Source organism: Chelon labrosus (assembly GCF_963514085.1).
Source record: "Chelon labrosus genome assembly, chromosome: 4".
In the NCBI taxonomy this organism is placed as follows: Eukaryota; Metazoa; Chordata; class Actinopteri; order Mugiliformes; family Mugilidae; genus Chelon; species Chelon labrosus.
The window spans coordinates 27,198,427-27,224,886 of NC_140340.1; the positions used below are offsets into that span (position 1 = coordinate 27,198,427).

Genomic DNA, 26,460 nt, shown 5'->3' on the forward strand with positions numbered 1-26,460 from the left:
CCCACAATAAAGTATCTATTTTGATATTAACTTTCTTTTATTTATTGTTTTCATTGTTGGTGTCCCAAATTGTCTGCGGCACATGGTGTGATTAATAAATATACAGGGAGAAATACTATTAGTGGTTGTAGAAGTAGCAAATATTAAAGTATGTACTATTATATTTTTATTTATTTATTGTATTCTGCTGTTACACAACAAAAATTTAATTCCATCCAAGAAAAGAGCTGTGACGTCCCGTAGATACATACATAGAGACAGAGTAGCCTAGAAATTAAGTGAAAAATATCACTACATTTGATTAAAACGTTTTTTTTTTAAAAGCTTCTCCCTCAAACGTTTGAGTACTGCGAAGTCACTGCGCATGCGCTAACATCTAGGGAAAAAAAAGATGGACGACACGAGCGTCTGCACTCTGCCAAGTGCGCAGTCAGACGCTCAAAATTACACTACCAGTACACCTAACGCGGCTTCTGTCACAGATGCTGATAAAGTAATAAACACTAAAATAGATAGTACCAAAGTTGAAGGTGAGTTGTGTCTAGAACGTGAAAATTCAGCCGTTTGGAACCCCGTATGCCGAGCTAACGTTAGCTTGTTAGCTAACTGGCTAGCCAGCTCATCAGTCTAGTGAGCTAGTTAGCTCCTTAGCTAAATACGTTAGCGTATTTCAGAGGGCTTTTGTACCGGTCCGTGAGTGCAGGACTCGTGAAAGATATCGCCACCAAAAACTCCCCCTTTACCTTTAGAAAAGCCGAGTAACGAAACCAAATATTTATGACATACGTTAGTTTGTGACTCTTCTAGGTGCGGAACTTGTGTCGTGAGCTAGTGTCTCTGCTCCTCAACGAAAAGGCCTATTGGTCCTTGCTGTATCCACATACCAGTGGTTTAGGTTAGCTGGTTGGGCAGCTAGCAGGTTTTGGTAGCGGATGCCACAAAGTAACTTGGTACCATAAAGTGGTTGACATTATTTTTATCCTCTCTGGCAGTAAATGAAAGACGAGTCACCAGTGACAAACCTAATGATTGAAAGTATTGTAAGATGGCTGTGAGTTTGAAGAATCAGAAACTGAGGTGTCATTCAATCTGCTGTAATGTCCCATCTGCCCTGGCCTCGCTTACCAGTAGAATAAACAGTACTGTCAAAAGTTTCAATTGTAAATATAGCACACATACTTTGAGACAGTCCTTACAATTTCTGTCCTGTGGTTAACTGCTACTGTGACTATCATTTGGTAAGTACAATATTTGAAATGTATCAAAGACATGAATATTTCAGAATTTACAATACAAATAATTTGCTTTTCCAGTCTTTAAATTTATTTGAGAGGCATAAATTATTTGACATCAACACTTTTTTTTTGTGTAACTGTCTTGAAATCAAGATATTCTGAAAGTAACAGTCGATTATGATTACATTATTGTCTTTCTCTTGGTCATAGCAAAAAAAACAAAAACAAACAAATAATGTTAAATTGTGAAAGTTTTCATTACATTCGCATCATATCAATGCCAAAGTATGTCTTTGGACTTGATACACTGTAATGCAAATATTTTTACCTCAGGTTCATATGACGTGAGGTGAACAGTGAAATAGTAATAATTTCCACAACAGTCATGTCCTATGAAAGGTTCACTACCATATAAATCCATACATCAGATCATGTCATTCTTAAATTATGTAGGCTTCTATTAGTTAAATTGTTTAAATATTGCACTTTAATATGCTGATTCCTATTGATTAAAATATATTTAATAGTATTTCTACACATGTAAATTTAACTTCACAAGACGGATATTAAGTGTTTGACTTAATTAAAAAAATTAAAACAATACATATACAATGATATTGTAGTGTGAAATAATCTGGGATTACACTGGACCACAGTGTCTTAGAAGAAAAATCAAATGGAAAGTTTGTCCTCCAGCTTTGTTGTCATGACCAGTAAGCTTTTATTTTATGTGCAAAAATACAATGTACATTCCTGTGAACTAATGGGAAATAGTTAAATACACAAGCCACCGTGTAGTTTTAACAGTTTTTTTAGTGAGTCATTATATTTTCCATGATTTATTGAGTTTGATTTAATTAACAGATTTTATGATGGTATGGTAAATGCTGCTGCGTCCTGCCTTCTAAGCTGGTACAAATGCAGCAGCAATGACATGCGAACACTCTTAAACACTCATTTGGTAGCAATAATATACTGCTAGTATCTAGATGATTTGAATCAAACCCCTATAGAAGGCTGGTAATGAGTGTCGATAGTTCAAGGCTTTAGGTAGTTAACAACACTAATACAGAATATATTTGTGTATCACTGATCCAAAATTTTTTTTCTTTTAGGGGATACTAGTACGATTCAAATCTGGTTTATAGTCTGTGTGCACCTGTTGTATTGGAGGTAGCAACAGAAGAATTCTATGATGATTTAAAAAAATGTTTTGAATGTTGGATGCCAGATAAAACTCATTCAGACAGTAGAAATTGTTAGAATAGAATCGATTAGAATTTAACTTATTGTTTTTCAAAAACGTATTATCTAGGAAACGTTTCCATTTGGCTCAATAGTTTCAGCTGAATTTTTAAAAGTTTGGCGCTTGCGTTTAGAGCTTCAGTACTATCTGATAAAAGTTAGCATTGCATAGAAAAAATTTTTTAAAATGCTTTTGAAATGCAGCGCAGTCATTTAATTGCCTGATATTTGTTCATCATGCTTAAATAATCTTTATTCTATAGTTCACCACAAAGAAGACAAGAGTGAGGAGGAGCTACTTAAGGGTCTCCTCACTGACAGTTACTGCCATGTGTGCGAAGCTGTGCTGCTGTTTGAATCTCAGCGACTGTCCCACTATGAGGTGTGTACTGATTTCTAGGCACTAGTCATTGAATTGTGGTACAGTTTTACTGACTCGAAAAAGTTGGAGCCTTCATAGTAATGTAATGCCTATCACCCGACTGCAGGGAAAGAAACACGCTCAGAAACTCAAGGTGTACCTGCAGGCCAGAAAAGAAGAGAAGATGAACAAAGTACCCCAGGTTAGTGCTAATTTGAAGATTTTACTTCACTATAAAATCAAAATTGAGCTTCATAGAGGAATGAAAAGAAATCACAATGCTACACATAATCAAAAGATGCGATTTTGTAGAGCTGGCTATAAATGATGCTGGGCTCAGACTATGGGAGTTTAAAAACAAACTGGTTTTTGTGCTGCATGACACCTTCTATCAGATATCAAACATGCACACACTAATTTGAGAAATAATTGTTTCCCTAGATATTATTAAGATCTTCAAACAGAGGGAACAATAAGGGAGAAGTACACCACGTCACATCATTTCAAGCTGGTTGTGGTGCAGCAAGTTGCTGAATGTATAGTAATACTTTGCAGTGGAAAATAAGTATATCCTAATTATCAGACATGTTTGGCGTACTTTATTTAGTATGTCATGGCGCATGTGTATCTGATTCTTGACCAGTCGGTCTTATGTCGTTTTTTGTTTGTGTTTTGTTTTTTTCTCAGCGAACTATGACTGCTGATAAGGACCGCTTCTGTGAGCTGTGTAACATGGTGTTTAGTTCACATGTGGTAGCAAGGTCACACTATGAAGGCAAAGTCCATTCAAAGAATCTTCGTAAACAAGGTCTTCGTCCACCAGGCAAGTGCTGGTTGTGTATTGTAGTGATCTGAATTTAAATATATTTACAGATAAACAGTCAGTTTTTGACAGTATGATTCCGGTTCATTTCTGATTATTGTCAGAAGAACAAACTCAACTTGAATTTGTTCATTTTCCTTGCATTTATAGACAAAGGCATGGGAGTGTGTTCTTCGCCAAGTCTTATTCAGGATCCAGATAATTCTGACCAGACGTTATCCTCTGAGGGTGGTATGGAGCTTCTTTCAGACCCTACAGGCACCGCAACCACCCAGAGCACAGAGGTTGATCTGAAGGACCCTAACAAGTACTGTGCCCTTTGTGCTTCCTCTTTCAACACACCCCAAATGGCCACACAGCACTACAATGGACGCAAACACCAGAGAAATCAAGCCAGACAGGAGCTGCTCAAAGATCTAGGAGACAATGTACAACAAGGTAACACATGGCCTCGTCTCTGAGTGTATAGATGCAATACAAAAGACATTAAATCAAGGTTTAATCACATTTAATATTATGTTTTGTCTAATTTGCGGGAAAACCCTTGATGTGAAAAAAAAAATAGTCTTTGAGGGACATGTCTTCTTTAGTTCTCTATTATTATATTATTATTATATTTCAGTATATGAAATTATCCTTTAATCAAACTGAGATTCAAGACGACAAATAAAATCAGTAGAAACCAGGCAATGGCAAGACAGCCTAATACCAGAAAGTTACCATTCAACAGAAGAAAATATCACAGATTAATACCCAGAAATGCAAAGTGAAAAGCCCAGATGAATTTCTTGCCAAGCTTCTTAAGACAACACAGATGAAACGACAAATCTTAGCCATGAAGAGTTTATCCCATCAGAGCAGATAGGTAGGGAGGAGATTAGCAGGTACGTTTTAGCTTGATCTGTAACCTTGTTTTAATTAAATTATTATTTTTTTTTTTTTAAAGTCAGCAGTGTTGACTATACTATATTTGTCTAGTTGTATGTTATACATGTTTAATTAGATATTGATGATAGATAGATTGCAATTTAAGTTTCACGTGATGTTTTGTTATTTTTATATTCAGTTGTAGGCCGTAGAATTTGTTTGTAGAGAAGAAAGATCAATTAGGAACTAATTAGAAAATAGCTAGAAATAGACAAAACCAACAGAAGTCATGTGTGTGTGTTCAGAAGCCTTTATTTGACCATTTTGCAGTTTCTTTCACATTTTTACACTCACTCGTCTCCAGGTAACTCCCTGGTGTGTCAAATGTGTAGCGTGCAGTTCAACTCTGTGGAGATGTACCAGGCCCACATGCAGGGAAGCAAACACCAGATCAAGTAAGATCAAGCTTTTTCTGACAAACACACCATTTCTTCTGTCATTTTGTCATAATTTCTCATATACTTCCTTTAAAATTCAGTCTCTGCTAAACTGCACTTCAGCCAGCCTTTGCAGGACTTATGCACCTATGCTAATCTAGGAACCGTTTAGCTACTTTTGTTTTGGTTTTCCACCAGTATGGTAATTACAGTATGTCCCACGGCTCCTGCATGCACTGAGGTGTGTAGTGTGTAGGGTTGGGCGACATGGACCAAAAATCATATTTCTATATATTTTTAGTTGATCAAATAATACCAAAGACAGTTCCAAGTCAAAGCCACAAATGCCAGCAGACACATTTATTAACAGACTGCTCTACATTTATATATGTTTATATGTTCTTCACCAGGGAGAAGAAGGTCATTGACCTGTGCAAATCCCAACAAAAAGTCTACACCACATTTTCAGATGAATTGGCAGATTACATTCAGGTTCAGCAGGCTCGTGGTATCAAAACCAATCAAGTGCTCCCTCAGCGTGATACACAAGAGAATGAAGAGGATGAAGAAGGACAGAAAGGATTAAACAAGGGAGATATGGATATGAAAGAATGGAATAAACCTGTGCTCAACTTCCCTCCCACTTCTAAACCTCTTCATCTCCCCCGCCCTGGTTGTTACAAGCCAGCTGAAACATGGCGCCCTTCATATCAGGGCCCACCGTGGCCGTCTCATGGCTGGATCTACAACTGCCCTCCTCCAGTCCTCCCATCCTCAGGTTCTCCACTGGTCACTGGTCACCAAAAAAGGGGGAGGCACAGACAACAGTCAAGCTCTTCCTCATATACTACCTCATCATCTTCCTCCTCATATTCCTCCTTCAGCAGTAGCACAAGTGATAGTGATGACAGTGAATGTAGGCGCCGAGAAAAGAAGAGGAATAGAAGGTCCAGGAAGGACAGAGGCAGGAGAGGAAGGGATGAGGAGTCCGAGGAGGAATGGAGGAAGGGGAGGAAGCGCCAGAGGAGAGAAAGAGATAACGACTCAGAGGAGAGGAGAAGAGAGCAATCTGTAGAGTCTGGGGAGGAGGGGAGGAGAAAAAAGCTAAAGAATCACGGCAAGCGGAGACGGAAAGAAAAGAAGGTTCAGGAGAACTTTGAGATGGAAAGAGGAGAAAGGGTGTCGGTGAAATTAAAGCCGGAAGACACGATGGAGAATAGAAAAGAGACTGAACTGCATGTTGATGCTGGACTCAGTATTGAACAAAGGGAGGGTGGAGAGGAAGAGCCAGCCAAACCCAAACACAGGAAAGAGAAGAAGAAAATGAAAGACAGATTAGACACTAGGACAGAGGAGGAAAAACTTTGGGATGACTCCATTCTTGGTTGTTAAACTAGTCTTCTGGACTGCTGACATTTTTCAGACATTAAGTTATCATAAGTATGATGCTGAAATTTTCAAAAAACTGTGTATTTTAAAATGATTGAAATATTAAACTAAAATTTCATCATCTGGTCTGGCAGCCATACGCGTTTCTCTATAGGTGTGCTAGCTGGCTAGTATGTTTAGCTTTTGTATGGCTCTCTGATTGAATTCATGTGTGTATCTAATTGTTTTCCCCATTATGTGAAATTATCCTTTAAGTCGTCTTGGTGACTTAACACATCAGGAACTTAAATTATTTTGGTAATGAATGTGTGCTTCTCACAAGGATTTGCTTGCAATTCCTTCAGCAGTCTGTGGTCGGCACTGTTGAGCTTCTTTCAGAGCCACAGGAGAGCAAATAAAAACCCATAAACGTTAGAGTCATTTCATTCCTCTTGAACCTCTCATGCTTTCACACACAGATGTATTGACTTAAAATAGGTCTGCTAGACCTGTAGAGAGCATCCACATGTCAGACTAGTTAGTGTGCCTGTTACTCATTACAGAATATCAAAATTGTTCAATGGTAGATCACCTAGACATTACCTTATTTATAAACCACTGTGTGCTCCCCCAATTCATTAGGTACACTGGTGAAAATGAATGCATTCTAATGTAACAGTCAGCACTAAATCTTATCTTTGTGTGAAGGTTAAGGTGTAAAGCGTTCAAATAACTGAGAGCTGTTGATTCAACTGTGTCAACTTGTCATATATTATTTTGACAACCCCATTATAGTCAGTGAGCGAGACTTAACAGAAACACTTTAGCGTTTGATTCAGTCCAGTTTAACAGCACCACAAACTGCGTCCTCCAAAATGAGCATATTGTTTAATTACCTGTTTCAACATGAACTAAATATTATAACAAGATTTTGTGCAGCACCATACTAGAATACTAGAATGGATTTGTTTTCTCTCGGGTACCTTATGAGCCAGCGAGTGTTCATGTGCTGCGAATGTGCTTGCACACCCCGACAGCATATAAAAAGTTTGGGGTCATACAGGTGCAAAGGTTAACTGAGAGCAGCTCTTTACAAAACCTCAGAACTTAAGTTTAGAGGTAATTTGTGATAAATGTAGTAAAGGCAGCGTGCAGAAACTAAAGGAGACTGAAAAGTAAACTGCAGTTTAAAGTGCTATTCTAAGAACATGGCCTTTCATTTCAATTTTTCACATTTCTGTCTTTAAATTCGGCTTTTTTTGGGGTTTGGCATTGTAAATCTTTATGCTATGTGTATGCACAAAACACATTGCTATGAAGAAAGTTTGATATAGTCTACTACATATGGTAAGTCCTGTAGAGACTCTTAGATGAAAACCTTCTGGAGAAAGACCTTTAAGCATACTAATAGCATCTGTGACACATGGAATAATACATATACAGGTAAAATAAGTGTCAAAAAGACTCAAAGAAGCTCCTCCGCTTTGCAGTTTTTGTCTGAAAGCGTTGAAGCATAGAGACCAACAAAGGCTTCACTGCTTAGCGATGTGTACAGAGCATCTCTGAAGCCCCCGGAGATCTCCTGTTTTCAAAGAATCCTGTGGTCTCGTTCCCTGTGTCGCTCGAAGCTTCGACCCCCGTAGAGCTGTGTGATGCCCACATCCTCTCGCTTTACGACCCCCGCCAGACCGTTCTGTACCTTTTTAACATTTAACACACGCACAAACAAATCCACAGACACTTAGATGATCTGAAGTATCTTTATCAAGGAAATGTCAGTTCAGTGGATAATTAGACCTTTGAACAGTCAGTATGGCTGCACAAAAATGAAATATAATTACCAGTCAGTGAGACATATTACTTTTAATGCAAATGTGCTTAAAATCATTAAAATCCTTGTTGTTGTTGTTGTTGCTGCTTGTAAGTAGCAACAAACTACTGTAGGTCTGAGTTAGGATCATCTTATCGTTATCAACTTAAGGCTTTCATCCCACAAACCAAAAGGTGAGTTGAGTATTACAATGGCACATTGATCGATTGATCAATTGAATGACAAGAAACAATCATTGGCCATTCAACTTTCAGATTGGGAAAATGTACAGATTTACTGCTTGTTTCCATTTTTAGCATCATAATTGAAATACGTCTAGGTATTAGAATTGGGCCTGTAAAGAATATGAAGATGTCCACATAATTTTCTAGCACCTATATAAAGTATGGGCCCATGAGCTGACGGATTAGTCACTGATGAAAACTGATTGTTGCGGTCCAAATTCACTCATTCCTGAGCCTTTACAAGCAACGCAAATGCACTCTTGTGCCTGCGCTTTCACATAGGACAGAATGAAGAGCTACGTGTTACAACCGAGGATCTTCAACTATTCAAAAAAAAGATTTTAGGAAATTTTCCCTCTTGATTTTTCAGTAATTGCTTGGGGACAGTTCATTGTCAGTGGAGGAAACTGAGAAAGCAGTTGATTTAAAATCCAAGTTGAAGCGTTCCATCAAAAAAACGTAACTTTGTTACAAATAATTGGAATTTGGAATAAATAATTTCAGCATAAAACTATGTTATTCCCTTTTACATGGGTGAAAAAAAAAATACTCAGAATTTTATTTGTTTACCAAAGTTTGTAAATTGCATATACACTCTTTATACGCTGCACTCTAAGAAGTAATGAGACATATGTGCAGATGAGTGGTACAGACACATGAAGCATACATCTACAGCAGTGTTGCTCAAAGTTTTCATCTCTAGGCCTTCATTTTTAGTTGATACTTCAATTTAAAGTTTCGGCTCTGTATGTCGGTATTCTTTTTCTGTTTTCTTTCTGCAGAAAGACATGAAGCTACATATGTAGGGCTCCGCTGAGCTCTAGGTCATGCACCTGGGCAGAGACCACAGCACTGCAAAGTGCTGCTCTGGCAATATACAACTTTTTTATTGTTTGATATGTGGTATCATGCCAGCTCTCATGAAACAGCTGTGAGACATAAGACACATTGTGACTTGTGTGTTGAACTGCATCTTTCTCCTTTCTTTATTTTTTATGTAGCACATTTTAGAATTGGATATGTGGTATTTCTGCCAGTTGTCTGCTATAGGCATTTCACTTCTCATTTTTTGGTAGCGTGTGTTTGCGTGCGTGCGTGCGTGCATGCATGCGTGTGTGTGTGTGTGTTTAAGTCCTGTGGCTGGTGTTTGGCTCAATCTGATAGGCCCTGTGCGTGTCACATTGGGGTGGTCCTTTGAAGGCCCTGTCAGTGTAGTTCCTCGTATCATCTTCAACAGATAGATAGAAGAAAAAGAAAGTGTCAGCTGCCTTCCTCCAGCTAACGCGCGCAGGTACGCACACTGGCCACCTGACAAAATGATCCTGCTGCCACTAGCATGGACACTGTTCACTGTCTGGTTCTGGACAGCTGGTAAGACCATTACACTTTTCTATTTAGTGTTCATTAAGCCTCCATCGTACTCGGCATCAGAACTCAGTCAGGGGCCTGTAGCGGAGGTTGTGTTTTTGTATTCTCAAGCAGATGTTTGTCTGGTGTGTAACTTAAATGATGTGTACGTTCAGTAAATATAGTCAAAGCCATAGTTCGTGCTCAAGGTGAATTTTTTAAGAGTTTAAACAGAAACAGTAGCACGCACTAGCTGATGTTTGTTAAACTTTATTTTCTTGTCTCAGAATTGGACACTAATAATAACATGTATATATTAATGATACTATTATGTTATTACATTAATGCTAGCTGCACGATAAGAACTAAGGGCTTGTGATGAAAAGAAACAATTATATTATGAATAACAGTGTGTGTGCTCTGCAGTAGTTTTCCTCACGGTCAGTTTTATATTTTTGTGTTTAATGTATTGTCGCTTGATTGAGGCATCAAAGTGATTCGTACTATGTAGAGCAAATCACTGACTATAGATTAAATTAATTTGAAGCACTCTTTGGTGCAATGTTTGCCTACTCTATGTTGGCAAAAACAACATCTTCCTCCAAACAGTCCTACGTGCCAGCGAGCTGTAACATTTCATTCACAGACAACCTTTAAATATTTCATAACACAATTGCAACAGGTATTATACCTGACTTGAAAACACGCACAACAGCCATTGGCGCAGATTCTAAAATTAGATGAAATAGCTCTTACAAAGTAGTCATCTATTACACAATTGCTAAATCACCCTCCCCTTACAGCTATTTCTAAATGTCACCTTCACAAAGTCTGACATATAAACAAGACATTTCTTCATAGTTCGGCTTCATTTGTGCTATTGCAGAATTTTAGGTGGTAGTTGTGTTTCCATAATGCCAGATGTATTTGTGCGGCCTTGCTTTAACCGTGATTACGTCGATGTTCTTTTACATTACAAACAGTACATTACTAATTTCTGTGTGCGACTGCTGAGGACTACTCCAATTACCTTTCTAAAAAACAAAACAAAGGATGGACATTAAAAGAAGACTCAGTAACTCTTTTGTGACCATACCCGATTTCTCTCAGGAGCTGGCGTATATGATTCTACAGCTGTATGCTAGAGCGTAGAAGTTGTTCAGTGTACAACAAGTGTGTTTGTTGGAATCTCAAACATCCCTCGTTTTCTGCTTCTAGGGGCCCAAGAAATCGTCCTAAAAGAAAACATCAAACAGAAGCCCGTCCTTTATCCCAAGATCGACAGCAATGAGACTATCGAGTGTGAATGTGGCAACATCCCCTGTGACTCTGTCTTCTGGTTCCGCAGTATTCTCATTAACAGCAAATTAGAGTTCCTCGGCAAATGCAACAATGCTGAGCGCGTCACCGGTCAGGTGGACAAAGCACACTTTAAATTAACCAAGCGGGGTGGTAATGCATTTACTCTACGTATCATCAGTGTGACAAAAGCGGACGCAGGGATTTATTCTTGCGTCGTAAAGGGCAAGGACAACAGAGAAATGTGGAATCCCGGACCTCTTGTCCTGCCAGGAGGTTTGTATTCTGAAATCTGCAATACTTTATTTACTGTGTAGCAGTTCAGTATCAACGATTTAAATAGCAATCACGTGTCAGACCTCCAATATATCTGTCTGATTTCAGGTAAGTGATTAAACGCACAGGCATTTAAATTGGTGTATTATGACATTTGGTAAAACATCATCATGTATGTATTGTACAGTCAGGATTATGACTTGCATATTACTGCGAATACCTGCGTTGGATCCAGTTTGAATTCGTCCTCAGAACTTACGCTCCCCTCGCTTCTTATGTTTCGAACAGTGTAATACTCCACTGTCTACCAGTCTTTAAAAATACATATATATATATATATATATGCACATATAGTAGTAGTAGTAGAGGTAAGCTCGGAATCCACTGATAATACTCAATTTTAAAGTGTGTGTATACAACCATATACAGTTATGTCACATGTACCTATGTATAGTCTAGTTGTCACCCCGGCATTACGCTCAGCACCTATTTTTGATGATTTTTATATCATGAATGTTCTGCGGTCCAAACGGTCTTTTACTGGAGTGTGAAATGCAGATAAAGTGTCTGTAGGCCTTAACATATATGAAGTTTTAAAAGCAGGGGCAGGTGTATAATTGCTGTGTAACACTCTTGCTTTGCTGCTGTTTGTCATTCATCTTCATGGTTCTTTGGTCTTCATGTGACAGAGACCCCTCCGACGGTACCCCCTAAGCCAAAACCCAAACCAAAGATCAAACCGGTCAAGTGCTGCTCTTCGAAGAAACAAGGCAAGTTACTAACATCTTTTCTGTAAATGAATAAGAGCACTTGCAACGGTGTATAGGTTGTACAACGTCCTGCTGTGTGCAAATTTAAGTATATATGTGTGAAACCTTTATATTGTTTTACAGAAGGTTGCAGCCCCAATGTTCTGTGGCCAATGGTTGGAATTACTGCAGGCTTGGGTCTAGCTCTCGTCTGCACATTGTACTATTTCAGCCGTAAGTTGTGTCCTCGTTCGATACGCTAACTATTTTAAGGCCGGGTAGAAGAACTGGTTGCGGTTATTCGTGTCCAGTGAGCAAATCGTGCTTACAAATTGTTGCAAAGTTTCAACATTAAACATTAAAAAACGATTGCATCTCTGATGTATTTTCTTTGTTTTCTACACTCTTGTTTACAGGGCTACCCAAAAAATGCCGCCACCGATTTGAGAAGTAAGTCATTGATTGCTCTGCTATTAGTCTGCTATTTTTCTTGCGTAATCTTTACTTCCTTGTTTAGTTTTGTTTACTATACTAACATCTTTATCTTGTGTTTATCTCCATTCAGAAAGAGGCAAACGTCCTAAAGCCCTTCTCCTACGGCTTACATGAAGACACGCTTCACGTGAGCCGTCCATCCATCGGGGCATGAAGGACAGGATTCACTCCGAACCCTGACATGTCAAGTTTCTTCACAGAAAATGTGTGCTCAGCCCGAGAAGGATTTTTTTCATTTTCAGCAGCTGCAGCCATGTAACATATTGTGATATATATTCACAGGTTTCTGTTGTATATTTTTATAATAAAGAGCTCCGCTAAGTTCAGACAAAGCCTTGCGCTGTAACTTTTTCTGATCTGTCACTTCTCTTTATTCAGATTGATTCATCGCATATGAAGATGCGGCTCTTGTTTTAAGACCGTTATATCTTTTTCTCTAAACCCATACTGTGACACAGATATGTCTCTTAACAGTAAAGTCTAATCCGTGTATTTACATGCAACAATCACAAAAGAGACGGGCTGAAGTACAGCTTTTTCTGCATTCTTTGCTCTTCTGTATTTATTCGTGCGGTCATCTTCAACAGCGTTGTAGTAAAGGTTAACGTTCACATCTGTCGCAAAGAAAAAAGCACTGGCATGTTGATTTTTCTGTGAGCTCAACTCAGTTTGACCAATAAAATTGTATATTTTGAATCTTTCCCATTGGTTGCAGTCCTTTCTATCCAGTTTCTTGCAACATTACCAACAGATTAATGATGGGCTCCTTCGCCATGGCAGAAATAATAAATGCTGTACATTTTTCCAGTGACAGTCCAATGTCATATTTACGGTTGTCTCTCACATATTGTGTTAATTATCTTTCGTTAAGCAGCACATCTTGTGTATGGAGAGAAGAAAGGGAGGTTTAGAAGTGGGTGTTGTACTTCCATTATCAATATTGTGTTAGGCGGAAGTTGAGTAGGTGAGTGTCAGGGTTTGGTTTCTTCCTCTACTTTTGATGTGTAAACTAATATTCAGTTTCTGTTGAACTGCCTCCAGTACGTGCCAACAAACTCTACTGTTATAATCCTGAACTGCAGGCTACAAAATCATTCTATAGCAAGGTATCTTCGCTGTTTCACTCTCTCACTAACACACACACACACACACACGCTCAGGCGCGCACACACAAGCAGCACACATTCACACCTGCGTGACTGAGGAGTGCAAAGGCTTGACTGAGTTAGTGGTTGTTCGGGTCTCAGGAACTGCGCTCATCTCCTTCCTGCGTGCTGGAGAGAGGAGAGACAGAGCCGTGTTTACTGAGATCCTATCGCCTCGCTCAGCTTTGAGCTCTTCATCTAGTCTCTGAAACAAAAAGACCGCAACAAATACCACAGACCCAACCACAAGCGCTGACAGAGACAAGGGGAGACAGAGGGAGCGTACAATTTTGAAATGAGAACACAATTTAAAAAAAAAAGAAATACATGAATACCTAAAGAGTGCTGTTTCAGAGTGTTTTATTGGATATGATCCGATATAATACAAAGCACATTGCATTCAGACATTCAAACATGCAGTTATTACCTGATGCATAAGTGCGTGTGTATGAGTATGTCAAGGGTGAATATTTATTCATCATGAATGAATGACGATAGTAAATAGTGATGATAGTAAATGTTCAAAACAGTAAAATACATTTGGTGAATTCCTGTAAACAGAGGTAACACTAGTTCCTTAAAGGACACAAAACACATAAAGTGCTGCTTCAGTGAAATACAAAATGGTTGCCCATACGGTATGTTGTACCACATACACAGTCAAAGCAAATTAAATTATATTCATATGTCACTTTAACAAGGACAGACAAAATGAGTGACATTTTTCATTTTAACATGTTACAATTCAACTGAGCCACAAAACACAGCCTCCACAACGACAAAGTTGAATCAAGACCGCAGACGTCTTCAAGAAAACTGAATATTATATCCTTTATTAATGTAGACTTCAAGTGAAGAATTGTGTTTACTGTGTTTAAGGATTTGACAGATTTAGTCAGCAAGATGTACCCGACATACTAGTGAACAGTATTTATTTTTCTAATATTCAGTGTAGACGTTTGAGGAAGTAATTCATTCGCATTTCTCAGTTCCAGGAAGTGAATGTAGAAGCAGCAGTAAATTCGTGTCATTAAAGACAAAAGATTCCTGCTGTTTTCTGTAGATTAGTAGATTTGTTTGTATTTAAAACACAAGATGAATATGTCAAATGATACATTATAGGTCTTGTAAGCTATTTGTACAACGTCTTCTGACACCTGTATAATTATAGTCATACCAAAGTAACTTCTAAACGGCTAAACACTTACGGATGGTTTTATTGGCGTTTAAATATTGAAATTTATATATATTTCTGCATTAAATACATTCCACACCAATTAGATTCCTTGTTATGTTAGCTGTAATGAGGAGAGGAAGAAATATAAATAGACAAGTGGCACTAATATTACTGTATTGGACGTTAATCCATTGTTATCATTTAATTACTGTTACGTCTTGTAAGTTTACATTTGGAATGCAGGACCTTACACTGAGAAACATAGAGATAGTAGCATGTATATACATTCACTTGTGTCAATAGTATATCAGAATAATATTATTGCGGCCCTGAATGATAAAGATGTCTGATTAGAAATGATCTAATTCAACATGGACCAAGTAGAGATTTGTCAACCGTATTTTGAATGTCACTGGCCCATTCAGAATCCGATTTGATGAACTCTACATGGTGTGAAAATAGTTCAGTTGAGACAATGTAAACCCTCTTAGTATATCAGAATCAACGCTACTTCTGGAGTCACTGTGCTCTACGTGATTTACACAAACAAAGTGTTGAGTCCAACAAGCAAAGTAGCTTTTAGTGAACGTTAAGGGTGGATGAGTACCCTTCACTACCATAATATTAAACATTAAATACCAAGTAGACATTTTTTTATCAAAAGAGCAAAATGTAAGAGCACTTGTATACACTCCTGCTATTTTCCAAAACCCACATATTCAAATAAACTTCCAAAAAAGAAAGTACCACAGCAGAAGATGAGTAGACATGTCCAGCTAGCCACATATGTTAAGTTCCTTTTTTCAGAGCTTGCAGTTTCTACTTACTCCACTTGTGGTCTTGTTTTCCATAGTGCAGCTTCATATCCCATAATACTTGAAACTGCCAGCATAGCAGTGACAGCTGAGCCAAACTGTAAAGACCGATGAACACTGAAATTTACACAGTGCTGCCATTTCAGACTGTAAGGACTGTAAGGAGTCTTCTGACTACATTTAATGTACGGATTGCCCGTTGTCTCACTGGCTTCCCCTGGACACCCACAAACACACACATCCACACACACAGTTTCAGGTTGGAGACCCCCTGTGTGACTAAGATAGGGAAGCCCATGCAGGTGTGTTTGTGAGTGACTCAACACTGAAGCAGAGACATGGAAAGGTGAAGTGGGCTAACAGAGTGCGTTCTGACTGGGTCTTCCCTCTGATACCAAGCATCAACAGAATCCCCTGCTTACTGAAAATGGCGCAAAGACTGAAACCGACTTGGTTTCCATCTAGGTTTCATTTAAAACTAACTTCAAAGAAAATTATGAAAAACTAAATTACATTACTGACAAGCTCTTGTATTCTGAGCAAAGCAAATGTTCTACAGCACAGATTAATGAGAAAATATTGGCTCTTTCTCAGCATTATTTCACACCCTACCCCCCTGTTTCTTACTCTTCTCCCACCCATGGAACAGATAAATCCACAAAACGAGCAGAATGTCAGCACTTGTTGCCCATTACCAAATCGGGGCTTTCATTTTCCAACACTGAACAGGAAATAGGCCGGGCTTCGAGTTGCGCCATAGCATGTGTCGTCTCTCTACGCAGTTGAGCTGAAGAGAGTTTCACTTTCCTACAAGTGTAAGACCACCTTTTACATGATGTGACAGGACATGTGATGCTGAGCTGTTGATATTTTCATGGAAAATTCAGTTGTACACCCTGGCTTTGATTTCCAGTCATTTTAGTCATCTTTCATATTAGTTTCTCTTAATAGTTTAAAGACGATGATGTCGCAGGTTAAAACTGAATCAGGTAGTAACTCAACACTGTCAAAGGAATGTCGACTAAAAATGTCAAAACAGGACCATTTAAACTTGAGAAATGACTTCTTACATAGCGAAATTCAGTGAGTCCAGTTGTCTTTGTCGTTGCCTTGTTTTTAGACACAAGTATTGGTCAAGCTGCCAAAGCACTGATTCATTTTTCCGTAATGCAGCATCATTTGTTTGCTCTATATAACAGCACTTTCGAAATTGAATCCCTCAGTTTTATAGTATTCATTTCCTTTTTTGATCCCCCATGGGGAAATTCTTCCTCTTCATTTAACCACTCCATTCGTACGCATAGAAGTTTGTACAAAAAAGGAAGTCTTGGTAACACCAGAAGATGATGACCAAACATATCCAGCTGTCCACATGTGTCCATTTTGTCCTTTCAGAACTGTCAGTTTCTACCTACTCCTCTCAATGCTCTCTCCAGTGCAGCTTCATGTCTCATAATGCTTGAAACTACCAGCAGAGCAGCAACAGCTGAGCCAAACCGGTGAAGTGCACTTGTGTCCATATCTTATCTTATCTATAATGTAGCATCATATGTTAGGCTCTATATAACAGCGCTTTCAAAATCGAATCCCTCGGGTTTATATTATTTAAAGCTGATCCTCCAAGTAACTTTCCTCTTTACTTTCAAGTAAAAGTAAGCCCTTAACCATGATAATTAAGGACCATTCTACATTATCAGCATTATCAGCAAAATACTGAAAACATTTGAGATATCTGCCACTCTGCAGCTTCTATCCACACCCTGGCCTCTAAAGTCTCAGCAGGTGTTTTCCACCAGGGTTTTTTATTTTATTTTTTTTTATTCATTATTTTTTTGTAAGCTGGCAAAGGTGAATCACCCTTACTGATAGTATTGATTGGGGTGTCCTCAGTACTGTAACACTTTCCACCAGTCTGAACAGCAAAACAGCAGCAGCAGGTTCGTGACTCTCGAGTCGGTGAACTCCAGCTTAAACAGCGACACACATCTTAATTCTGCTTTTGCTGCCATCTAGCGGTTTACATTTTCATCCCGCTTCCATCTGACAGTGATGTACAGTAAGCGCTGCGTGATGACTGCTTTTTTTCATGCCAAGTTCACGAGAATCCTGTCAGGTAAACTGGTTCAGGACGTCCCTCATGAATGAAGGTGCACAATGAGAATAGAAGAGAAGAAACCACTCAACTGGGCCATGGTTCGAGCTTTATACGGTCTATGGTACAGAGGATTTCCTGGCGCCATGGGCGTGGTAGTAGGGGGAAAAGGGGACCTGACTACCCAGGGCCTGAGCAGGAAGAGGGCCCATGAAAATCCTGAATTTATTTTTATTTTATTTATTTATCTGAATGAACTGGGCCATCCAATTAATTGGTGTCATAATGTATTTCACATATATTGATACTAATATATCTCTCATCAACTGAGAGAATGCACTTTGTGTCACAGCCCTCCCAACATATTGGACATTCTGGGGGGAGGGGACCTCTTGGAGACGCAAAATGGTTTAGTCCACCCATAGACAGCGGTCGGCGACAAGTACGTCAGTGAGCGAAGATTGAATGACCTGGAGGCTAGCTGTCATCATGCCGCCCAAAAAACACAAGTCGGGGTACCAGAAAAAGAAAGAGCGGAAAGAAAAAGAAATTTACTGGGATGTAAATTACATCCTTAGGCCTACATCTAGTGTAAGGCTTTAGCAAGGCTTTATTTCTTTTTCTGCAAGATGAAGAGCAATTTTATTGAAAAATTAGATAGTTTATTTGATTTGATTCTCTGTGTACAGTTGTTGGCTCCTGTTCAAGAATAAATGTTTTTAAATCAAAATTTGTCGTGGATCAAAACGTTAGTACACAAACCAGATGTAGCCTAATGTTTATAGGTGTTTGAGCACGTAGGCCAAATGTGTCAATTCAGGTGGTGAATGAAAGAACCAGTCATCAATATAATCTGACCTGATTTTAGCTTAAAACCCGATTTATTCTTGTTTATTTATAAATAAATGCCCCCATTTTTTTGCTCTTTTTTTTTTTGTCACACACATACATTTTTTTTTGTTTGTTTTTTTTTGCTTTGATAGAATAAGAGACCCTTACAGCACGCTTTTTATTTATTTATTTATTTTATTTTTTTACTATACCTATACAGATTTGTTAACGTTTTATATTCTTTCATGGGTATTGTGTTATATATGCTGTTTTTTTTTTGTTTTTTTTTATTTCAAGTGTTTAATATATTTACACAAAAAAAAGGCCAGCTGCTGAAGTCGTGTTTGGCCTTTATATTTTATACTACAAGAAGGATTTTCTGTAATTCACTATTTGGCATGGGCCGTCAGTGTGGTGTAAAGTGTGTAAAGTGAGTTGCTACTCAATTTTGTGCTCTGTTTTTTCACTTCCTACCTCATCATTTTTAGCCTACATACCGTGCACTGCTACATTTGTGTGCCATTTGTAGCTCGTGGATGAAGTCTCACTGTGTCGATGCGTCAAACCAAAGGCTGAGAGGTAAAGTGCAGATCAGGTGGGCTCCACTTCAAAACACCATGCAGACCACGACCTTGCTGCAGGAGGTCTCTGCAACGCTCCTCTGCAATGATCCCATTTGTCACAGAAAACAGAGAAGAAGGTTACAGCTGGGGCGTGGTTTCATATCTCACTGAATCATCTTCATACAGGCTCCAAAAGACACTACTAGAACACGTCAAGCAGCTATTGTCGTCTTCAGGATTAAAATGGACCCAAAATGGATTCAGGTTGTGCTGCTTCTGGTGTTTTACCAAAGTAAGTTTAACCTAAATGATAAATAAAGGTTATCTGGTTTGTTTATTTATTTATTACTGTTTATGTACTGTAGCTGAAAAAAGGAGAAGTGAATTATTACTGCTGTCATTTTATCAAATCTTTCAGAAACTATTGGAAACTGCATTGAAGTAAAAGAAGGGAAGTCTGTTCAAATCAATTGTACACCTAGTCCGGGTGGAGCAATGATCATCTGGTTTCGGGTTCTGGACACATCTGGCATGGAATTCATTGCATCTTTCAGCAGCAATGGCATGATGAAGGCAACTGGAACCAACTTCAGCCAGACCTTCACTCACTCAAATAATAATGCTTATGGTCTGAAGCTGAATTCCTTCAAAAAGAGTGACAGCGGCATTTATAGCTGTGGGTCTCTTTTCAAGGGCAATCAGCTAAATTTTGGAGAAGTAACCCGACTGTCTGCAGGCAAGTTTTGTTTCCTAATTTTGTTCTAATCCACTCTCGATGGCTACTTTTTAGTAACACTTCCCATTCATGATTCCTCATCTTTTAGTAAAAAAGACTCCCACAGTAGCACCAAGAGTAACACAACAACCTCTGGCTATAACTCCCGCGCCTTGTAACTGCGGGGACAAGAACACAAAGGGACAAGTGCTGGGAGGTAAATGTTATCACTGTAATGAGTAGTGACTCTTCATCATCTTCACATTTATGCTGTAAAGAAGCAGGTGGTAAATGACTTCATGTTTATCAGGGACAACCAGTCCTTCCTTTGCCTGTCCTCTCATCATACTGGGCCCACTGGCCGGCGGCTGTGGCATTCTTCTTCTGCTCCTCCTCATCACCACCATATACTGCAACCGTAAGTCCATGCGATACAGTAAACACAACGTAATGGCCTTCATGTAAATCTTGACTGTCAAGTGAAATATTCTGCGTGTAAAGGCCTCTGGAGAGATGAACATTGTTATTTCACATCCTGCATTTCACCCCCTCAAATTTTTATTCTGCCGTGTTGCAGTTACATGTGCGCAGTCATGAGTAATGTTTCTTTGTGGCATATTTGATTTGTTGTAGGAATAAGGACAAGGAGATGCCCACACCATTACAAAAGAAAGTAAGTTATTTATTTAGTTTTTTTTTTAAATCTAATATTGTCTTTTCATTTTATTTTTTTTTCATCTTTTAATATTTGTTAGTCTGCACGTAGGCCTACACACCCAGTGCCAAATTGTGATCAGTAAAATTTAGCACATATTTTTTCAAGCTGTATTTAAATGATATAGATTTTCTGGAATGATTGTCTAAATTAGTATTGACCTTGTAATTAGTACAAAATTGTTTCTAGTAATTAGTAAAAATTATTAGTTTTATTGCTTGCTCCTATTTGAATAGAAACACTGAATATTGTATCATTTATTTTCCTCAGTTGTATCCACAGCCAGGTTTCTATTTTAATTGCATTGTCAGATAATGCTGTTAATTATAATTAATATTATTATTTAATATTTTTATCTCTTATAGACCCCGGGGGGCGGCCCATGAGAAACAAATGATGGCCAACAGACACGTTTAATCTAAAAAGGTGCAATTTCCCGGACGTCTCTTTGAACTTCAGTTATTTTTCAGTTGTTGCGGAAATTATTTCCTCACTCAGTTCTATTTCGTGAATACTTTCTTGCCAACTTAAAACATCTTTGCCGTGTGTGGCGTTTAAAGTGGTTCAAGTAGCTGACGCATCAAATAGTCTGAAAGCTTTTCATTGTTGGCATCCAGTTTAACTGTATTGTGGCTTGATAACCGATAACACCGTGCCGTGGCATTTAGACTGAACCCGTTTAATGAAATCATGTGATATATAATTTTTTTTTTTTTCCTGTTAATGCTGAGACCACTGAAAATGGTTCCTGAGAATATTGCAGATCTGCACTAGGCTTTATGTTCCTCTTCTAAATGAAACTTATGCAATAATTGTATATAAACTTTTTAAAAAAAAAAATAAAAATATTTCCATTTGCAATCTACACATTTAAAAGGCTGTTTTATCTCTTTACTTTTTTCACCACCGGCTTCAAACCTTTCTCTTTTTTTTTTCAACTGAACATATGTCACCTTGCTTGTCTTTCCTTTTGAGAAAATATTTTTTTAAATTCACAATTTAATTTTCTGAGGTTGAAAAGCAATACTAAAAATAACAAATAATATAAGATTTTTAATGAATGTGTATTATACAATGATCTGAATTTTGCTATGTTATTTGTAAAGTATAAAATAAAACAATAAAAAAAAAATACAACGCCACTCAAACAAGCATTCCTCCTGGCTGCAGTGAAGTGTTTTTATCTTTATTAGTTTATTTCATTCGATTTTCTTTTTCCACACATCAAACCCAGTCATTTGCACTCCCATCAGTCATTCGGGGTCTTGGCACAAAAGTATAATATATGAGCAAAATACATTTTTTGTGTATTTAGTTTCGAGCCCCCCTTGAGTGGAGAGGAAGTGGGCTGCTACAACTGTAAGCAGAGCAAAAAACCACAAGTCAGAAGTGGAGAAGATTCTGTTCAGTTTAGTACAGTTGAGTCCCTTTCTTTATACTGAGCTCTTTTTATGTTAGAAATCATATGTATACAACACGGTTCTAATTTTTAAATTTGAAATATTTTGTTCCCACCTCTAATGTATCTCGCACCCATTTTGACTCTCACTCACACAAAACCATTGACATGGAAACAAATGGGGAGCTCACGGTGACTTTTGGCTTTACAGTTGAAAGCGATAGTCCTTTGTAAAGTGTACAGTGTTGTCTTCTGTAGAGTCTATACAGTTATCACAAACAGTGGCAGTTCACAAAGTGTGTAAACACCTTGGTTCCATAAGTGCACTTCTGAATGCCAGCATTTTTTTCATTTCTACAAGGCCAAGTACGTACAAAAAGACCCACGACAGATATATCTCTTCAGAAAGCGAGAAACAATTTTGCAAAAAAAAAAAAGTAAAGAAAGAAAACAAAGCTTTCCGATACAGAATAAAGCAGAACACCTCCTGGAAATCCTCCACATATTTATTAATGTAAACTATGTATTGTCCAAAATATAAGCAAACTAAGCTGTACACTAGTGTCTTAATGGCATCCGACCACATCATGATAGAAAACTTGGCTTTTCTGTGTACATCAAGATTGCACAAACATCCCGATACGATTCCGTTACTGCTCCCACACAAGCCGACTGTCACAACAACAAAAAAGCCACGAGGCTCAGAGAAACTGTGTGTTGAAATATTAAGTGTATCACTGGAAGAATAGAAATTGTCAAATTTGAAACTAAAAGATATTTGCGGGTCTTAAGATGCTCTGCTTCCCCACAAGACGGAAGCCTAAGGTTCCTCATCTTTGAATGTGAAACCTAGAAAAAAAATGCGGTGCACGCAGTTATGTAAATATGTTGAGAAAGTGTTATGGGCCTGTCTAGGTTTGTCTTGCATCCAGTATACGTTCTTTACGATTTAGAAAAATAGAATCATTATCCAGAGAGCAGCTCCATCACTGTTGCGTCCCTGTGGCCCGGAGGTCAAGTTACACCGACAACCTGTGAGCGTGAGACATTGACCGGTCAGTGGAAACAACTGCACATTCATCCTAGTCACTTTCAGCATGCGACATATTCAGGTAAGAGTGCGCACGAGCCGTACCAGGAGACCTAGCTCTTTCCTCCCTTCTTTGTAGACGCTGGTACGACATCTGAGCTTAGCTGGGCTGATAGCTGGTCGGCGGCAGACGGTTCCTCTGCATGTGGTTTCTGTAGCACAAGGTTACAACAAATAAGCTTACAGAAATGTATATATGTGTAGAAGAAGAAGAAGAAGAAGAAGCAACGCCTTTGCATGCAAAAACTTTACTGATTGGCGAGGCAGAGTGAGAAGAGTGAACCACATGCCGCTGTGTGAAGGCACCAGGAGAGTTTTTTTTTTTTTTTTTTTTTTTTTTTAAACTTGGGCTCAGTTATAAGCCCACAGATCCAATATTTCAAATACAGTGCGTGTCCAACTTCTTTAGGCCTTCATGCAGCAGGCGATTTGCTTACTTTGGACTTTGACTTTGACTTGCTCTTGCCCTGGAACAAAGTTGACACCTCGGTTAGGCTTAACAGCGCTCTATGTGGCGGCGTTCACAGACACAATAACTGCTAGTGAACAACCTAAAGGTGGGTGCCGTGTTACAATGACAGCTAAAAGTTTTTAATAATTATACTTCGGAATTTCCACTAGTGTGGATTTGACCATCTCCAACTTCTACATTTGTTGTTCTCTTGTTGTTATCTGTAATATCGTCAGATGAATTAGTCTTACATCCTGATTTCACACGTCTTCTTTTTACCTTTGGTTTGTCTGTTTTAGGTTTGAACTCTGGGGCGTCTGGGAGCAGGGTACTAGATAGACTGTCCAGAGCAGGAGAAGCCATCGGCTGGAAAAGAATAATGAAAAATAAATACATTATAAGTTAATGTATCAAGATTAGCTACATTTGTGCTTTCTATTCATGACACTTCATAATGATTGTGTTGTCCTATGAGGAGGAGGGAGGGGGGGATGTTTGCATTTCACTCTCTCTGCTACCTTCAGGGGCTCCGAGTCCAGCACAGGAGGTTCCAGCTTTACTGTGCCTGCAGATGATGTGACCGGTGCAGCAGGCTTGGGGGCAGAAGAGAAGTCACCGGACAGCAGGTCCAGGGCTGTTTGGTCATCCATCGTCTTTTGCAGGGCGAGAAATGAACATCACTGCATATCCAGGGTATCAGCATGTTTTAACAATGTGTGCATTATGTGAGGAACGTACCTCTTCGGGCTTTGAAGCTGCCTTTCCTTTTACTTCAGGCAATTTCTTTAAAAATGAAAAAGAATTAGATTCATTAGATGCAGAGTAAAGCAGCAATGTACTACGCACTATAGTCGACAAACGCCTTCAGACTGCAATCTGAATCAAGCAGTTGCCAAAGAATAGTTGCAATAATCTTTTTTTTTAAATCTAAAAATCACTATTTTGTACATATAAATTTTGCACAAATGTTTTTGGTTGAAATTCTTTCTCTTTTTAGCACAGTGAGCTGTGTTGAACTGACACCTGAAATGAAGTAATTCAAGTACTGAACCTAACTTGCACCAGACAACATAGTCACAGTGACTGAAAACATTCGGCTGCATTTTTAGACCAAATGAGTAAAGTAATACTTGAAGAAGTGTTCTTTTGCCATCTGTTTTCAGCGTCCCTCAGTTTACCTTGAGGTCTTCCTCAGTGGGCCGATACTCCGGTGGCAGTGTGTCGTCTCTCTCTCCCATCTTAATCAACTTCTCTTCAACTACCTTTTTCTCCTGCATCGACCGAGCAACCAGACAAATCAAGACAGCTCATGTGACGTGCAGAATTGGTTTTCTTTTATATTTTCAGTTTGAAACATGCATGCTACCTTGACAATGTCTTTAGTAGGAACTGGGGCGGGCTGAGGGACGGGTGTGATACCCTTCAATGTGTCGGACAGCGCGTCAAGGGCATTGTCTGCTCCTCCTGACAGCTGAGTGCACAAACAGAGAAGCCCAGAAAATTTAAGATTCGGATGCAGGATTATAGGGAGTGGACGTAGTTGAAAACAGTCAGTTGGGCTCGCATTTTTACCTGTGGGTCAGTTTGTGCTGGAACACAAGGTGCAGACTTCACTGCAGAAGCAGCCGTCGAGGCAACAAAGTCACCTGCCAAGGCATCCAGAGCGAGATCTGAAGAGGACTGAGAGGGTTGACAGGATGAAATACACTGCATAAAAACTATTACTCTCATCAAATTAAATTACTTCCACACATCTGTACCTGTGCAGGGACAGGAGCAGCTGAGGGGGTGACAGCAGGAGCCTGGACCGCAGGAGCTGCTGAGGTGGTCAAGAAGTCTCCGGACAAAATGTCCAGAGCATCACCTGTGTTCATGGTGGGCTGCAGGAGGAGGTGAAGAGAGAAACTAATCAAGAACTCAAATTATTATATTACCATTCTCCATTTTAAGATGTAATGTGAGCGAGATCTTAGCATTCATTACTGCAAATACAGCAGAGAAGGATAAAGCTTATTGCACAATGAGTTTTTTTTTTTTTTTTTAAGTCTAATTTACTTAACAAAACATAATAATTGAGCTCTGATTATAAAAAACAACTCATATTTGCCTAGCTTTGCTCCAGTCTCACCTCTGGTTTAGGAGGAGGCAGTTTCTTGAGCTCCTCCTTATTAAACCTGTAGTCTGGAGGAAGTGTGTCCTCCCTCTCTCCTACCCGCACACCCTTCTCCTTGGTAACGTTGCCCTCCTGTAAAAAGGCAATAGAAAGGTTTTAAAGATTTTTTTTTAAAGATTATTTTTCACTATTATTCACACATACACAACACATGAATGACTGCAAAAACGGTTTAAGAACAACTAAAAAAACATGAACAGCACAAGGTGTTGACCTGGCCTCCAAATTCACTAGATCACAAACTGATCAAGTATCTGTGGGATGATCCACAGAGGACCCTCCCTTAACCCACAAGACCCAAAGGCCTCCACTAACAGACACCACAGGACACCCTCAGAGGGCCCATGTCCATTGCTTTGGAGGCACAAGGACATCCTACATCAGAGGTTGCGCTAGACTTTTTCGTTGTCTGTCATTTTGACTGACAGGGTCATAAAAATGCCGTCATAATCTATTTTTACCCGTCACTTTAATTTTTTTAAATGATAATAATGCAGTTCAATAGCATTTACACCCTGGACAGGTTGCCAGTCCATCGCAGGGCACGATTAGAGACAAGAGACAATTAGTAAGGTCACTCGCCACCAAGTGGTCAGGGGTGTGAATTGCAATCTGTCAAAATGACGGACGGCCTTCAGATTTTTCCGTCACAGTTTAAAAAAAAGGTCAGTGACTGAAAATATTCGGTTAACACGATCCCTATGTCTATATATATATATATATATATACACCTATAT

The 26,460-nt window shown here is 38.9% G+C and overlaps 4 protein-coding genes across 21 annotated transcripts in view; 3 read left to right on the plus strand and 1 right to left on the minus strand.

Annotated features, from left to right (window-relative positions):
• Window positions 1-391: 391 nt before the first annotated feature.
• Window positions 392-7,843, plus strand: zmat1 (zinc finger matrin-type 1; the record flags this gene model as incomplete). Its single annotated transcript, XM_084542766.1, has 7 exons — window positions 392-530; window positions 2,744-2,862; window positions 2,969-3,043; window positions 3,529-3,664; window positions 3,815-4,102; window positions 4,896-4,986; window positions 5,379-7,843. The coding sequence occupies 7 exons, from the start codon at window positions 392-394 to the stop codon at window positions 6,358-6,360; spliced, it is 1,830 nt and encodes a 609-aa protein (XP_084398892.1). The 3' UTR covers window positions 6,361-7,843.
• Window positions 7,844-9,613: 1,770 nt separating this feature from the next.
• cd8b (cd8 beta) lies at window positions 9,614-12,651 on the plus strand. Of its 2 annotated transcripts, XR_014698995.1 has the most exons (5): window positions 9,614-9,762; window positions 10,957-11,313; window positions 12,003-12,296; window positions 12,479-12,512; window positions 12,628-12,651. XR_014698995.1 is itself a non-coding variant. In XM_084542159.1 (3 exons), exons 1-3 carry the CDS (start codon window positions 9,708-9,710, stop codon window positions 12,107-12,109), a joined length of 519 nt encoding a protein of 172 aa, XP_084398285.1. In that variant the 5' UTR covers window positions 9,614-9,707; the 3' UTR covers window positions 12,110-12,335. The 2 variants fall into 2 exon arrangements, 1 of the variants encoding a protein (XP_084398285.1); XM_084542159.1 differs by lacking the exons at window positions 12,479-12,512; window positions 12,628-12,651 and having other exon boundaries at window positions 12,003-12,335.
• A 6,082-nt stretch (window positions 12,652-18,733) lies between these two features.
• On the plus strand, window positions 18,734-21,624 carry cd8a (CD8a molecule). The gene is made up of 6 exons (XM_084542607.1): window positions 18,734-19,472; window positions 19,599-19,916; window positions 20,005-20,112; window positions 20,206-20,313; window positions 20,529-20,568; window positions 20,976-21,624. Exons 1-6 carry the CDS (start codon window positions 19,424-19,426, stop codon window positions 21,025-21,027), a joined length of 675 nt encoding a protein of 224 aa, XP_084398733.1. The 5' UTR covers window positions 18,734-19,423; the 3' UTR covers window positions 21,028-21,624.
• Window positions 21,625-21,764: 140 nt separating this feature from the next.
• Window positions 21,765-26,460, minus strand: part of cast (calpastatin) — a 33,032-nt gene continuing 28,336 nt past the window's right edge. For 10 of the 17 annotated variants that reach the window (XM_084542596.1, XM_084542601.1, XM_084542595.1 and 7 more), the window contains 11 exons: window positions 25,679-25,795; window positions 25,311-25,430; window positions 25,123-25,230; window positions 24,917-25,021; window positions 24,729-24,821; window positions 24,289-24,333; window positions 24,069-24,203; window positions 23,830-23,916; window positions 23,537-23,566; window positions 23,145-23,251; window positions 22,502-23,041 (listed from right to left, as the gene is read on the minus strand). In XM_084542596.1, coding sequence (XP_084398722.1) covers window positions 23,153-23,251; window positions 23,537-23,566; window positions 23,830-23,916; window positions 24,069-24,203; window positions 24,289-24,333; window positions 24,729-24,821; window positions 24,917-25,021; window positions 25,123-25,230; window positions 25,311-25,430; window positions 25,679-25,795 — 939 coding nt within the window. In that variant the 3' untranslated portion in view covers window positions 22,502-23,041; window positions 23,145-23,152. Of the gene's footprint in view, window positions 23,042-23,144; window positions 23,252-23,536; window positions 23,567-23,829; window positions 23,917-24,068; window positions 24,204-24,288; window positions 24,334-24,728; window positions 24,822-24,916; window positions 25,022-25,122; window positions 25,231-25,310; window positions 25,431-25,678; window positions 25,796-26,460 lie in introns of all 17 variants that reach the window. The other 7 variants (XM_084542599.1, XM_084542594.1, XM_084542604.1 and 4 more) reach the window with 2 other exon arrangements.